Raw genomic sequence first — 15,158 nt, 5'->3', positions numbered from 1 at the left:
CTGTTCCTAGAACAATGGGAGTTTTGAATGCTGGTCAGGGATGAAGGGCACTGTAGGCCAGGGATATTTGGAGAGCCACAGGTTCCACATTCCTGATTTAGGAAAAAAATCTGTAAAATGCAGGCAAAAATTCCTAGTGAGCCTGAGCAAAAGAGTACCCCATAGATTCTTTTAGGAGATTCTTAGTGCAAAATGAGTTGTTTCCCTTTTCACACTGTATTGGACAATACTGGAGTGGGAAGTGGGACCTTCTGTTGAGCTTCACAGCAATTCTACTGCAAGAGAAGTGCTCTCTCTGTGTGGAGTCACGACACTCAGAGGCAATAAGAGCCTAGGACTAAAACGCTGTGCAAAGAATCACACTCCATGTAAGTGTGTGTGTGTGTGTGTGTGTGTGTGTGAAACTGGATTAGGTAGCATTAATGTGAATGCAATGAACTCACCACAGTTACTCTCACTTCTGTTTTAGCCTTTTCTGCACATGCATTAATTATGGATCTGGGGGTCATTTCCCAACATTATTTACCCTACTCATAACTTAGGGGATAATGGAGATAGTGGGGAATGACAGAAGACATTAGCCTTTGTAATGTCAGAATGTCCAAATGGAAGTTTGGAATGCAAAATTTGAAAGGCAGGTCTGCAGGCATCCATCTGTCTTCTGTCCATTCTGACATTATTGAAGGCATGCCTTCCATCCTATTTTTCTTGCTTTCTTGGTCATCTTAAGAGATGACTTGGAAAATAATAGGAGAATTGGCCACCATCTTGTAGGAACCATGAAGCAGGAAAGTAGATATAGCCCAACCAGGAAAAAGCTTCTACTTAGGAAGGACAGTGCCTGGAGGTAGAAATAAGACACCTTCCCTAATAAATGTGCTTGCTCCCTTCTCTTTTCTATCCAGGACCAAGTCAGTCTCCTCAATGTCTGAATTTGAAAGTTTGCTTGATTGTTCTCCTTATATTCCTGGCAAAACCAGTCCCGTCATCACAGACAACGTCCGCAGCAAAAAGGGCTCTCCAGCTACACAGGTGTTGCCTGACACTTTGAAGGACCCTGCAGGGTTTGCCCCCAATAACTGTGCCTGTCTGAATAGCGAGCAACCCACGCCAGAGAACCTGACCACAGAGAAGCTGGATGTCTCATCATGCAACTTCACCCAGACAAACAGCTTCTCTGTGCAGGATCAGGCCCAGAAACATGTGCAGAGAAGCTACACTGCTCCCGACAAGACTGGGATCCGCATATATTATAGCCCACCGGTGGTACGTAGGTTGGAATCGCCCCTAGTACACAAGAGAGACGGGAAGATAATGGTTGAGCCTGGCTTCCTGTTCACCATGGCCAAGCCCAAGGAAGAATCGGACAGCTCCGAAAACATGTACAGCCGGTGGCTGTGCAACTTCTCCAAGCAGCACCGAGAGCTGCTTGACAGCAGTACTGTTAGCGAGAAAGCTGTGGCCCCTGTGCCCAGATTTCCGCCTTCCCTGCATGACCTTGAGATCTCCGGCAACATGAGCGATGACATGAAGGAGATCACCAACTGTGTCCGGCAAGCTATCCGCTCCAGCTCCCTGGAGAGAAAGGTTAAGAGCACTTCCAGCCAGACAGTGGGATTGGCCAGTGTTGGTACCCAGACTACCCAGTCTGTCAGCATTGGTCTGCAGACTGACATGCCCAGGGGCAGCATACACAGCAGCAAGAGCTGGTCCCCACGAAGCTCCTCCCTTATATCCGTTCGCAGCAAGCAGATCTCGACCTCTCTGGACAAAGTCCACTCCAGGATCGAACGGCCCTGTTGCTCCCCCAAGTACGGCTCTCCGAAACTCCAAAGAAGATCATCTTCTAAGCTGGACAACTCCAAGGACCGAAGCCTGTGGAACCTCCATCAGACTAAACAGAATGGCTCAGCCTGGGCTCGTTCCACCACCACTAGAGACAGCCCAGTTCTCAGCAACATTAACGATGGCCTGTCCAGCTTGTTCAATGTTGTGGAGCATTCTGGGAGCACAGAGTCCATCTGGAAGCCAGGATGCCAGGAAAGCAAAGCCAAGCCAGAAACTCCTAAGTACGGGATAGTGCAGGAGTTTTTCCGGAATGTGTGTGGCAGAACTCAGAGCCCCACTTTGGCTCCAGAGAAAAAAGACCTGGTAGGAGGAGACAACAGCAACAGCAGCAGCAGCAGCAGCAAGAAGCCGGAGCATTCCTCCTCAGTTGTGCTCCAGCAGTCTGAAAACGCCCCCAAGGTCCTTGACAAAAAGCCCTTGAAGCAGAGCTGCAGCGAGGAACCAAAGCTGTCCATCCCAGGCCAAGGTGGCAAGGACAGAGCCTTAAAGGAGCCAGACATCATCTCTGCTATTATTGCCAATGAGGTAGTGCTTGCTTGCTTTAAGACAGGGGTGGGAGACTTCAGGCCTGGGGACCAAATCTCTCTACCTGGCTCTCAGAACCAGAATATACCCCTTGCTGACCCTTCTTCACACCCCAAGTGTTTCTGCCTGGTTAAAAAGTATCTGAGCTCTGATTACCCCTTTTGGCTGCCTGGATAGAGGATGGTGTGTTTGTGTATAGAAACTAGCCTGCTGTACAAAAGTATAATTTACATCAGTTGTTCCAACCAAAAGGTTCTCCACCGCTAACCTGCCCCTACCTTCAGCCCTTCTGTGAGCTGAAATGTAGCATAGCATTATCTCCTATCCACTGCAAACTGCAAGGGCCAGAAGCAAAGATGTCAACAACCGCCATCGTATATTGCTTTGGCCACCACTAAGCGCTTAAAGAGACAAGGTTTGGCAAGTGGACTCATTGGGGACACACCCTGTTCTGAGTGTGAGACCAAGGGTGTTGTTAACTATCCGCACCTTTTTGACTCTACAGCTTCCTATTTGCAGATCATGAGTAGCTTATAGGATGGAATTCAACATCATGCTATGTTGAATGTCCTACCTCCGCAAGCATTGCAGCTTGCCAGACAGAACAATCCCTCCTCTCTTCTCTTGTGTGCTGTTCTGGGGGTTCTGACCTGCCCCCAAATTCTGGGGGCATCATGGGAGGAGGGAGGGAAGCCCAATTGCACAAGCAGAATCCCTTGCTCAGGACTTTATGCTGACAGGACTCTGTAGGTGAATCTCACCCTATAATTGCTTGCCCTGGTTTCTTGCAGTTTGTTTTTGCATTAATATGTAGGCAGATGATACAAATCTCCTCAACTGAATTGTAATCTAAAAGGTCACAGACATAATGAAATGAAGCAGACTTGGAAATCAAGTTGCGCCTAAGCCAGGAACCTTTCTTGCAATGCATTCATATGGCTAAACAGTTCTGCTACAGCAACAAGTTTTAGCTGTGCAATGGAACTTCCCTGCTCTCTCCTCTTCCTGTGTGTGCCATGTTCCAGAGGGTTAGGCTGTCAGCCCAGCTTACACAAGGCACAGGTAATCAGAAATGTCTTGCTCCAGAAAAATCCACCAGGCAAACCTCCCTGTTCCATAACTAGGGTGCCACTACCAAAAAGACCCTCTCCCTGGTAATTACCTGCCTCACGTCATTATGAGGGGGAACTCTAAGCAGGTACGTGTGGGAGAAGGCAATAACCTGGTCCTAAACTATTTAGTTAAAAACAGCACTTCACCTGTTGCTAGGCTTTTAATGATGCATTTCAGCTATTCGTTGTGCTTCAAATACATTATCTTCATATCATCCCTGTGAAGTCCTACTGCATTATCAACTCCATATTGCAGATTTGTCACAGGGGGTGGGTCAGAGCATATAATGGTATACCTTAACAAGGCCATGTAGGGAGTTTCTTGCTGGGGAGAGATTTGAACAAGGTTCATGTCCTTTAACCGCCACGCTGTGACAGATCTCAAGTTGACCATCCTTTTTCACATGCTACCCTTTCCTTCTGTCTCTCTTTGCAGGACGTGGCCTGTGATTGCAGCTCCCAGTCGCTGACTTCCTGTTTTGCTCGGCCGTCGCGCTCAGCTGTCCGCCACTCCCCTTCCAGGTGCAAGCTGCACCCTTCTGACGGCAGCCGGGTAGAAGAGAAAGCAGGGCCTCTGAGTGAGTGAGAGGGCTGCACTTGCTGCCGTGCTGATGGAAGAGCAACCTATGCGCTGGAACTGCCAGTCCCTCCGGCACCTCTGGGACTGGCTACTTCTGAGCCAGCTGCAGATGAGGGGCTCTGCTCTTAGATACCCAGGGTGACACCATGCATCTCCTGTCTCACCTTAGCTCAACAGGGATACCGGCAGCACAGAGGCTGTGCTACGTGGGCAGGGGACAGAGTGGGAGAGTCTTGCTAGAGGTGTGGTTTCTCGGTCACTGGAAACCTTTCTGTCCCTCCCCCCCCTCAGTGGGAACATGACCTACAAGAGCTGGACGTTGCCAGAGCCTCGTGAAGCAGTCTGTGCTGTTTCCATGGCATTGGGTGTGTGTGTGAGAGAGAGAGAGAGAGAGAGAGAGAGAGTGTGTGTCGCCAGTTTGAGGAGATGCATCTCTCTTCTTTGTGAAAAAGGCATCACAGTGAGGGATTACGGAGTGCAGTATCAACAAAGCTGCTTGGCCCTCCCTTCCTTGGTCTAGGGGTGGGGAAGGAAAACAGCAGTCCTTCAGGAAACACTAGACAGCTGGTTTCAAAGCCTTAAGAACTCCTCTCAGAACAGCTGTACTATAGGATTTCCCCAGAACGAGGCATTCAATATGGTGTACAGAGAAAGAGGGCGGGGGGAGGGTGCTAGCAAAATTGCCACCAGGAAATGCCACCATAGCATAAATGCTCCAGGCCGTTGTGTACAAGTAGATTGGAAAAGCCTTGGATTTGCTCTGCAACCATATTTGCATGGATAGTTTTCCCCAGGTGTGCCCAGCATAAAATACCAGCACTGGGCCATGCACCCAGCCTGCACTGTAGTGCACAGTATGGTCTATTCAGAGTGCTGACACTCTCGATAAAACAAGAGTACGGTTTTGCACTACTGGTTCTCCTGCACCTGACCTGTGGGAAACAGCCGTGCAAGCATGGTCTGTGTTGCCTTCCTGTCCACGTGCATCAAACTTCCCACGATTACTGAAATGCATCAGTAGACCTGGACTTTTTCTTCTTCAGGCCTCTGATGCCATCTCCATGGCTCAGAACAATTGTTGCTTTGTATCAGCCTCTGTGCTTGGCTGCTGCGGTGCAGTTGAGCACCAGGAGTTCACAGAAAGAGTATGCTGAGTCCTCCATGTCTACAATTCCAGTCTGTTTCCATTTCTCCGTACCCCACACAATGGGTAGCTGTAGCTATTCCTAAGGAGAGTTGCTTCTGTCATTTGTTGTTGCTTGTTTTTCAACTGGAAATCTCAAAACCCTTTGTGATCAACTTGCCTCTGTAAGAATAGTTTAACAGAGAGGAAATTGCTTGAGTGCAGAGGTGAACAAGCACAGAGCCCATAGAATGAAAATACAGATGAGACAGTGAATGGGTAGAAGAGGTACCATCTTTTCCGTGCTGCAGAACATTCCAAGTTCCACGGGAGGCAGGGGGTTGTGTGCCTGCTGCATATCTCAGGGCAGAGCTTCTCCTATGTCACACTCTCCAATGGTTGCTGCCAGTGCTCTACTAAATATTTTGATGGTTGCTAGTTCCTGTGAGTCAACCCTGTTCTAGAGAAAAGGTATTAATGGGGATCCTTCAGCATCCGGTGTAGTGCATTATCTGCTCATACAAACAACTTTCAGGGCTCCAGCAAAGGATCTCTCTTTTCATTGACTCTTGTGCTTTGCTGAGGGATTTGGGGAGCAGGCAGGTTTTGCTTCTCCCCACCTCCAGATTCAGTAGCACAGATTTGTGTGTATTGCAACACTTCTGCAGGGATGTGATCTGAAAGGTAGGACAATATGCGAGAGCAAGCCCTGGCTTCCTTGGAAGTACCCTTCCAGAGAGAGCTGGCTCTTCAGGAACTGTACCACTTGAGAATGCAGCTGGGGGATCAGAAGTTAGAGTGGTTGTCCATGTAAAAGAGAAAAAGCAACTCAAATCTCCCAGTGGATAGAAAACTTGAATGTCAGGCAGAATAATCAGCTAGAACACACTCTACCTCTGACATGTCCGCTTTCCACAGGCAGGACACATGATGTGAGCAATTGTTTAAACTAGCCACGTCACCCACTCGTGAAGTGGTATAATCACATGGAAGGGCTGTGTACTATGTGGCTTTTAGTTTTTGTTTAAAAATATACATCAGCCTTCAGAGATGATTCGGGAGGAATATTCTTTAGAGGTGCAGTAGAACCTGACTGATCCATATCAGAAGCTTAGTGGGTCAGTTTTTTTGTTGTTATTATTATAAAACAGCAGGTCATCCTTATAGTCTGCAGAGAAGATTATCACAGCCGCCTCTATCAGAGAGATTAAAAAAGAGGCTTCGAAAGCTGAAATGAACATGAAGCTTCTTAAACCCACAAATCTTTGCAAGCAGGCAACATTTTTTTAAAAAAAAAATAATAAATCTTCTGAAACCTGCATGCATTTTGGCTGACTTTCAATTGATACCTTGCAAGTCATAATTTTTAATTTGTATTTTTAATCTGAGTTTTAGGTTTTTGTCATATGTGTGATAAAATTCAGAAGTTCAATTCATTATGTAGCTAATTAGTAATGCAGCAATGTAAATGTCAGTGACATCATATTATTTAAAATAACTTGCAAAACAGGAAAAATATTGTTTATTTTATTTTTTGTAAACTTTTGACATGTTTACAACTGAAGAGACCATAGACATGGCTTGGTGTACTTTGTGCTAATTTTTTTTCCCTTCTAAATTCTGCACCAAGCTAAGCTGAATTTTGCAGTGAATAAATTCTGCTGACTATATTTGCTTATTTTTGCCTACTATTATTCTGCTTCTCCAAGGCATGGAGAGGGGCAAAGGTCTGGGCAGAACAGGGTGACTTCACCCTGGCACCTGGAGATCCGGCTCAGCCCCTTATCCTCTGCTCCTCAGAATTAACTAAGACCACTCATCCCATTTCTCATATACTTTCATGCACATCCTTGCTTTAAGGACTAGAGTGGCCCTCATATGAGCTAGAACTGAGAGGTTTTGCAGCTCACTTATCACTAACACATTGTAGTCAATCTGCCTTGGTCCTTCCACTGAATCTTCTTCAATTGTAAGCTCTATTGTTTCTTTACAAAAACATTAGCTGAAAGAGACCAAGAAGCCATTCATAAAATGGTATTTGAGGAATGAATGATTCCTCTGGGCATCATGTCTTGAGTGCCTCTTACTCTACAGAAAACTACTGCTTGCTTTCTCGTCAAGTGATGGGCACCTGATCCTCCTACAGCCTTCCTTGTCCTGAAGTGCATGTCTATTATGCTTGTTATTAAAGGTCCATGGGTCAGATTCAGCTAGCCCATTCCGCCACCGGAAGCCAGTGCAAGGACTCCCACTAGCACATTGGGGCTTCTCCCTGCTCTTCTCCCCCCCCCCCCATGCCTTCCTCCAGATCTGCTCTGCAAGGTCAGTGCAGTTTACAGTGGGAGGAAAGCTGAGATCATTCTGTCGGGCAATAAATGCTTGTGCTGATGGAGTGACCTCCATTGTGCTGTATTGAATTCTACCCCATGTTCCTATTTTTAGCAACAGAGATGCTTCAGGGGGACCTGCAACTTCATCTACCTGAGTTTTTTGTGCTTGCTTTCAAAGACGCGCACATAGGATTGCAGCCGAAGGGAGACATAACAGTTTCACTCCCCAGAGCGTTGCTCTCCAAGATGTCTCTGTTTGGTTTGCATTAAAAGCAGGAAAAGCAAAACAACATCAGGGCTACATAACAGAAACTTTGGTATTCCCTGCAGCCAATTGATCAGTTTAGTATACTTTTTTCCTGTGCTTTGGGCACCTTCAGAATGTATAGCTGGTGAGGTTAAACTAAATCCCAGCGAAGGCTCATTGAAAGCATCTCTCTGCTTCCTGTTTTGATGCAGCAACAGGCTATGTTGAGCACTGGCCAAGGGACAGAGAAACCAGCGTATCTTTAAATCCTTGATCTCCGAAGGAGTTTCTTTAAATACTGCTATTCTCTAAATTTGGGAGCAGGGAGCTAGGTGAGGCAGGCAGAAGATGAGCTAAAATAAAAATACCTATTGGATTATGAGATTGCAGGTGCAAAGCCGGGGGCACTGTCCTTGTATGACAGTCTGTGGATCTGCTGATTGTGTTTCACGGGGATACTTAGCTCATTCTCGGGGGAGAAAATCAGCCCTGACATCTAATATGGAGCTGGTGAAAAATTATTTCAGGGGCCTGGAGGAGGCTGGAAGCAACTCTGCGGAATGCGGCCAAACATTCCCAGCCTAAGAACCTGTATGCTGGTAATTGCCTGGATATACTTGCTTGGCTTAACAGACAGGCTGCTAACACTGCCTTGGCAGAGCAAAGGAAAAAAAGGGCCAGCACCACATTGCCAGGTATAGGATTCTCTTGAAGCCAGTTCCTGCATTACTTGAACAGCATTCACTTGCAAAAGTGCAAGGGCCCTCCACATTCCCTTTCAGGCAAAATTGCAGGGAATCTGAATCCCAAGGCATTATTGCTTCTGTAGGCAAGCACATTTAAAGTGACATAAGGACTGACTCTTGGTAAGCACTGCAAGTCAAAATCAAAATAGCATGCAGCTAATGAAAGACAATGGGGCAAAATACACAAGGAATGGAGTTGGGCAGGAGCTGCAATAAGCACATTATAGCCCCCCACCCCCGATAATGTGGGACTCACATTATTCACTCTCAGGGCTGTGGGCTCAGAAAGTTACTTATTCAGCACAGCTGATTTAGCATTGATTCCTGTGAGCTGCTGCAGCCTGTTCCTAGGTGGCTGAGCTGCTTCGTTTTGGCAGGCCAGCAAGATCCATGCAAATATCACATCTGTGGCCTTGTTCTCTGTCTCCATCCAACTGTGTGAGTGTTTCAGTTACCACTAGCAAACGCAGAGCTTGTAGCAACTAGGCTGTGCCGTCGCCACCAAGCGCCTTACTGTGCCAGGGGAACGGAGATGGTCTGCCTTGCTCTTGCTATCTTCCACATGCAGAGCTGGGCAGAAGCTGGGTCTATTCTCATCAATAGAGCAGAAGTGCAAAGCAGACACTGGCAGCTGTCCGGCTCAGGGCTGGGCAGGATTTTCTGGGGCAGCCCCTTTCTATTCCTTGCATGAGTTTGTAAAATGGGGTGGGCAGGGAGTGGGGGTTAAAACATGCTTGCTAACTCCTGGTGTAAATACTTCCTTTTGAGATGGTTTTTAGCATTTTCATTGGGAACTCCTTTTTTAAAAAGAATCTTCTACTTTTTGGATTGTGATTCCCATCCCCCATTTTGACAAAAATGCCTTTTAATTATTTGTATATTCTTAAAAGTTTGTCTTAACTCTGTAAATAACTGTGCTGGATATTTCTTGAGTATTGGAGTTTATGGATCCTGAGATACTTTGTCATTAGCAAGTAGCAGCTCTTGCCCCCAGGCAAAAGAAAACTTGCAGCATCCCTTTTGCCAGTAATGCTCCAATCAGCAACATGTCTCCATTCCCACAGCAGTTGGGCTTTACCTTGGCAAGGTTGGTGTGGAAGGCTTGTGACTGAGCACATCCTGAGATGTGGACAGAGGGTGCAATCTGATCCGCAGCTTTGAAGGAATCTCAGCAGAAACTGGGCCACCCTGATCTGCATCCCTAGGGGGACTGGCTGTTGTAAAAATGGCTCCATCCAAATTTTACAGGAGCTAATTCAACTACTAAGTTTCCTGTGCTCACAACTGGTTAAGTTGGTCCTGTCCTGTTTTCTAGTTCCCCCCGTCTCCAAGAAAATCTGTGCATAGCTGAGGGTCTTGGTCATCCTCCATTCCCATGCATCCCATGTGTGCTCTCAGCCCATGTAAAACCCTGCAGCACTTAATGTACAGCTGGATTATTAGTTATTGCCAGTTCAATTCATGCTGAAATCTCTGTCCATCACCCCTTGCTCTCATGCTTCCTGCAGGGATCCTAGCTCTCTGTGTGCGCAATTACTTTGAACTGAGTTGTGTGCAACACAGCACTTGTGTATGGTCTGAAGGCAGTTGAGGCCACAATCTTGCTGAAACTAAGCAGGTCTGGATGTGGTCAGTGCATGGATGGGTGACCATCTCCAAACCCCCATGTATGTATGCCACCTTGGGAGCGGTGTCTCATGATGGTGACAGGTGGCATATAAATATAAGGAAAAAATAATTCTTATAGAAAGGATTCTCGGGAGGCTGCAATTCTGAGTGTCAAATAACTAGGAAAAATACTTAACCCTTTCCATTTCAGCTGTCTTCCTGCTCAGAACTGCCTCCTTGCTTTTCCTCATGAGCAGTTCCAGATGTATATATACAAGGATAAATGAGTATCTGGAGCACCATAAGGATGAAGCAACTTGGGGCATTTTGAGCAGAGCAGCAATCTGCAGTGAAAGGTTTGAGTTCCTTCTCCCGCAACTCTGCAAAAAATTGCAACTGCCTGAAGATTTTTTGGGGGGCACTTTACATATAATTTTTCATTTGCCCATGACACTGGCTTTTGTCAGTAGGGGAGGAGGGGTCAGGGGTCTGTCTGAAAAAGCTCTGCTTGCCATTTTCTCCTGCTTCTGCTAGAAAGCTGGTTTGCAACCATTTCTTCCCAAACTGGGGCAGTCTTCCCACAGATAACTCTGCCAACTCTTTTTATCTGTTCTGTCACCTCTTTGCTCTCTCTGCAACCCCCCCAGCCCAACTCGCAGGTGAAAACAAAACTTCTCCACCCTACACACAATTAATATATGGAATTCTCTGTTCCAGTGTGTGCTGATGGCCACTGCTTAGGTTCAAAAGGCAATTAAATGAATTTGTGAATGGGGATCTTTATATCAGTGACAGTTAGCCATAATGGAACGTCCATGTGTAGATGCACTATGTCACTGAATACCAGTTGCTGAAAGGAAATGGGAGGGGGGAGCTGTTGCCTTCACCCCCTGCTTATGGGCATCCCATAATTATCTGGCTAGCCACTGTGGGAAACAGCACCGGTTTAGATGGATGTTTGTCTGATCCAGCTGGTCTCTTGCGAGTAAAGGGAAAAATAAATGGCGCCTTAGAAAGAGCAGAAAGCTAGCTAGTGTTGAAGGGTTCTTAAGTCATCACCACTACAACTCTTTACACATAAGCAGCTTCCCATATGAGACTGAGGCAATAAATTAATTGTGTGAGGACTTTGCCGCTTCAACAGTCTGGGGCCGAGTACACACAATAAATTTCCCAAGGGCCATAGATGCCTGTATTACGCACACACTGATATGCCCCCTTTCCCGTCCTGCTATAGTAAAATGGGTTTGCCGGATTTTTGAAGCACAACAAAACCAATTCAAACAGAGATCACAGGAAGTGGCTACTACTAAACCATAGCTCAGCACTGTACCCACGAACAGCAGCGAGTCTCAGGCTCATGGGCTCCTCCTTCCCCTCTCTTGTGTTCAGCCACAAGGAGACAGAAAACTTTCGCTTTCATTTTCAGCTAACCAACATTACTCATTATGTCTGAACTGAGAACTGTAGTTTGTGTTATGTATGTGTATGTGTATGTGATGTAGGGAAACAAGCTAGGATAGGTAACTGTGGTTTGAAGATGGCTTATTTCCCTAAATCATAATGTGAGGCAATGTTTGTCCAGGTTCAGAGATAACAACTACAATTTGTTGACAATGAAAGGAAAGCTTTCAATCTCCTTAGGCAACTGCAGCAGAGGAGGAGCTCACTGCTACTCATGTACGTAGCACTGAACGGTGTGCTAATAAGGCCAGTGTGTGTACTGAAGGGCACAATAATCACATACAAAACTAGAAGAAGAGGAACTTTTCCATATTATAATACTATTAATCAGTTAGGTGGGTGGGCATCTAGGTTAGGGGTCTGCAACCCGCGGCTCCGGAGCCGCATGTGGCTCTTTTACACCTTTGCCGCGGCTCCGGGACGGATACTAGCGAGGGGAGGAGGCGCATTGTGCGCCCCGACACTCCCCACTGTGGCGGGCGCTGTACTGGCTGTGACGTCGCATGGGGGCGGTGCGTGCGTTAGTCACGCACCGTCCCGACGTCACCTTCCCGCCCGCCCGCCCGCTACATTGTAAGGGGCATGTACGCTGGTCACTGTTTTGAAGGGGAGTGAAGAACACACACACACAAAAAGGTAACTTTAACGTTTATTTCTATGAGGAGGAGTAATTCTGAGGGGTCAAACAAAGAAATAATAAAAAAGTGACAAAAAAGTTATTTTTATAATGACAAGTTTTGCGGCTCCCAGTTTTTTTTTCTTCAGAAACGGGTCCAAGTGGCTCTTTTTGTCTTAAAGGTTGCAGACCCCTGATCTAGGTGACCTACTGACATTGGGTGGGTTTTTTCTCCTCTGGAATTTCATCATGGCACTACTGTTGAACGCTGGTCTTAAATATAGCTAACCACAAGCAGACCATACCCTAAGCTTTATGCCTGCTGCTGTTAGAACATGGAGCACTTGCAGCTGTCTGGCTTTTATAGGGAAATCCTCCCCTCTCGCCTAATAAAAGGGAGTCAAGTGACAACAGGTGCTCACACTTTATCATGTTGCCACCTTAGAGCTTAGAAGTGGTCAGGCCATGGCCAAACTCCTGTTACAACCATCCCCATTCCCATTCCCTAAAAAGAATAAAAGCAAGGGGGTCTGTCATGTAAGGGAAGAATTCCTAGAGCCTCAAGTGGAAACAAGAGTCTATCCTAGCTTTCAGACTAGACTTTTAAGGAGAGGCATTTCTCCTCTTACCCTGTTAACTTTCCTATTCATACCCAGTTTAAACACGTTTCTGGCATCTTTTCAAGACAAACTGATACACACAATGCTGCATACTGCTAGTGCCATGATGAGACTGCTTTTCCTGCCCCTTTCAGGTGTATGCCAGGGATCCATGGGTTTATGATAAATGCCTAAGTGACTGGTGCCCCTGTTTAAACAGTGATGTCTGTCTAGTGGAATGCCATGTGGGTAAACTCTTGTGTCGTCGTTTTTAATGTGCTGTTATCATGTTTCAACCAGGTCCCATTCCCTTGGATTTTGCAATATCCCTTCACAGATTTTCAAACACTTTCCCCCCCTTTTGTCTTCGTTGCATCACCAAGCACTGAGTCTTGGCCTCATTTGTTCTGCTGGCCTTTTCTTGCAATGTTTTACTTTAATTGTGCCCTCCCTGCTTCGGCAGGTCCTCTTCGTTTTCACCTCCTTGTTTGCAGTGGAGCTTTCCTTCCATTCTTGATGTTGCTTCTCTTCTTTTGTTTGATCATTTAATCTTTATTTGCCTTCCTCTTACTCAGCCTTTGCCAACCTGGTGCCCTCTAGATGTTTTCAACTCCCATCTTCCCCCTAGCCAGCATGGCTGGGGCTGGAGGAAGTTGTAGTCCAAAACATCTGGAAGGCACCAGGTTAGCAAAGGTTGCTGTAGCCCTCTTCCACTTCCCTAATGCTTTATGTTCCTTGGCATGACGTCCCATTGGCATTCCTCATCTCCACCATAAGCACCACTGTGCTGTCTCAGGGCTGATTCAAATCACTAAATTTCACCACATGATCCTGTACATGTAAACTGACTCTCCGATTGTGGCTGCATTTCTAGTACACAACTGCAGGGGCAAATTCAGCAGTGTGAACAGAGCTCTGTAGTCCCCAGCAATGTATATGTCTAATTTTTATTTCACATGCACATTTCAATGTTCCAATTTTATTATTTTAATCCTCGTATGTTATGTATCGCATTCTTCCCTCTGTATCTTCCTGAATTGGTCCTGCATCCACCCCCTCTTCTTTTCCTTCCTGCTAATCACCACTTGCTCCTTTGTCTTACCATTCATCTTTCTTTTTCTGTCGCTGCTTCTCTTTTCTTCAGCCCTTTGTTCCTCTTTGCAACTTTTTATTTAGCATTTTCTTCCACCTCATATGCCTTCCATCCATTATTGCTTGACCACCAATCATGGTCCTTGGCTTTAAAATCATTGTTCCCTAGAAGGCTGAATCATTCCTAATTGGTTTGTGTTTCTTTCACGTATACACCTATAAATCTGCTCCATCCAGTTTCCAGATGAAATATGAATTATAGTCCAAGGGCTGATTTTTGCTCACTTTTCTCCTCCTTTTTAAAAAGGTCATAGCCACCCGGAGCAACTCAGGCCATACACATTGAAAACTGAGCTACAAGTGTCCCTAGGAGCAGGGAGATGGTATGAGGGAAAACATGGCTACTACCATGGGGGTAGCCATTTTTTGGTTTGCACAATGGGTCCATGAGTGCTGTCGTGCTTTTTCCTCCTTAACAGTCTCCCTGGAAAGGATGGCACATGATCACATCCCCGTTCTCCCAGGGACATTTGCTGCTCCATTTTCAACATGTACAGCCAGAGCCATGTTTTCTAGCTACTCCAAGTACCCATTACCAGTTAAAAATATGTGCAAAGCCAGGCAGAGGAGCAACTTGTGGAATTTGGTAAAGGTGTAGAGTCCAAAGCAGACCAGAGTCCAAAGCATATTGGTGCAGATAAGCTGAGTTGTCTTTAGATTTCAGAACCACCAAATTCTTCAAGCATCACTACTCCCAGTTGTATTCCAGAGTCTGACAACTACTTAATCTTCTCTCTCCTTGTTTTCAGATCCTACTAAGCCACCATAATTGCTCATCGGGAAATGTATTTTGGCTTGTTGACATTTTCACCTTTGACGCTTGCTTGCTTGCTTGCTTGCTTACTCCACATTTTCAGAGAGCACGTTGTGCTTCCTCATCTCCTTCAACAATTCCATTACTCCCTCCTTGCACTTGATCATTTCTTCTCATTGTTTGACTTCAACTTCTGCATTGCATACAGTGCATGGCTTTTATGCCTCTTTCTTTCACAGCGTTCACCAGTCATTCACTTTGCGCTTTCCTGTCTCCTTGTTCCCATCCCAGTTTCCCTCTGCCCATCACATGCTTTCATGCTCCTCAATTTAATTTCAATCCAGAGGCCCTGGCAGTCCTGAATTGTCTCTCCCCCTTGCCCTTGTCTTCCATCTGCTCCCTCCCCGAGTACATTCCCAACCCTTCCTCAAATGCCTTTCTTTTTTGTCTTTCT

General features: G+C 46.2%; 1 protein-coding gene across 4 annotated transcripts in view; it reads left to right on the top strand.

Annotated features, from left to right (window-relative positions):
* The window catches only part of MTCL2 (microtubule crosslinking factor 2), an 85,498-nt gene extending 71,761 nt beyond the window's left edge, over positions 1-13,737 (top strand). For all 4 annotated transcript variants that reach the window (XM_081010281.1, XM_081010282.1, XM_081010283.1 and 1 more), the window contains exons 14-16: positions 906-2,373; positions 3,922-11,934; positions 12,402-13,737. In XM_081010281.1, the coding sequence (XP_080866407.1) occupies positions 906-2,373; positions 3,922-4,071 (1,618 nt within the window). In that variant the 3' untranslated portion in view covers positions 4,072-11,934; positions 12,402-13,737. The remainder of the gene's footprint in view (positions 1-905; positions 2,374-3,921; positions 11,935-12,401) is intronic.
* The last annotated feature ends 1,421 nt before the right edge of the window (positions 13,738-15,158 follow it).

Source organism: Podarcis pityusensis (genome assembly GCF_964106645.2).
Source record: "Podarcis pityusensis genome assembly, chromosome: 6".
In the NCBI taxonomy this organism is placed as follows: domain Eukaryota; kingdom Metazoa; phylum Chordata; class Lepidosauria; order Squamata; family Lacertidae; genus Podarcis; species Podarcis pityusensis.
This window is presented reverse-complemented; position numbering and strand designations above follow the sequence as displayed.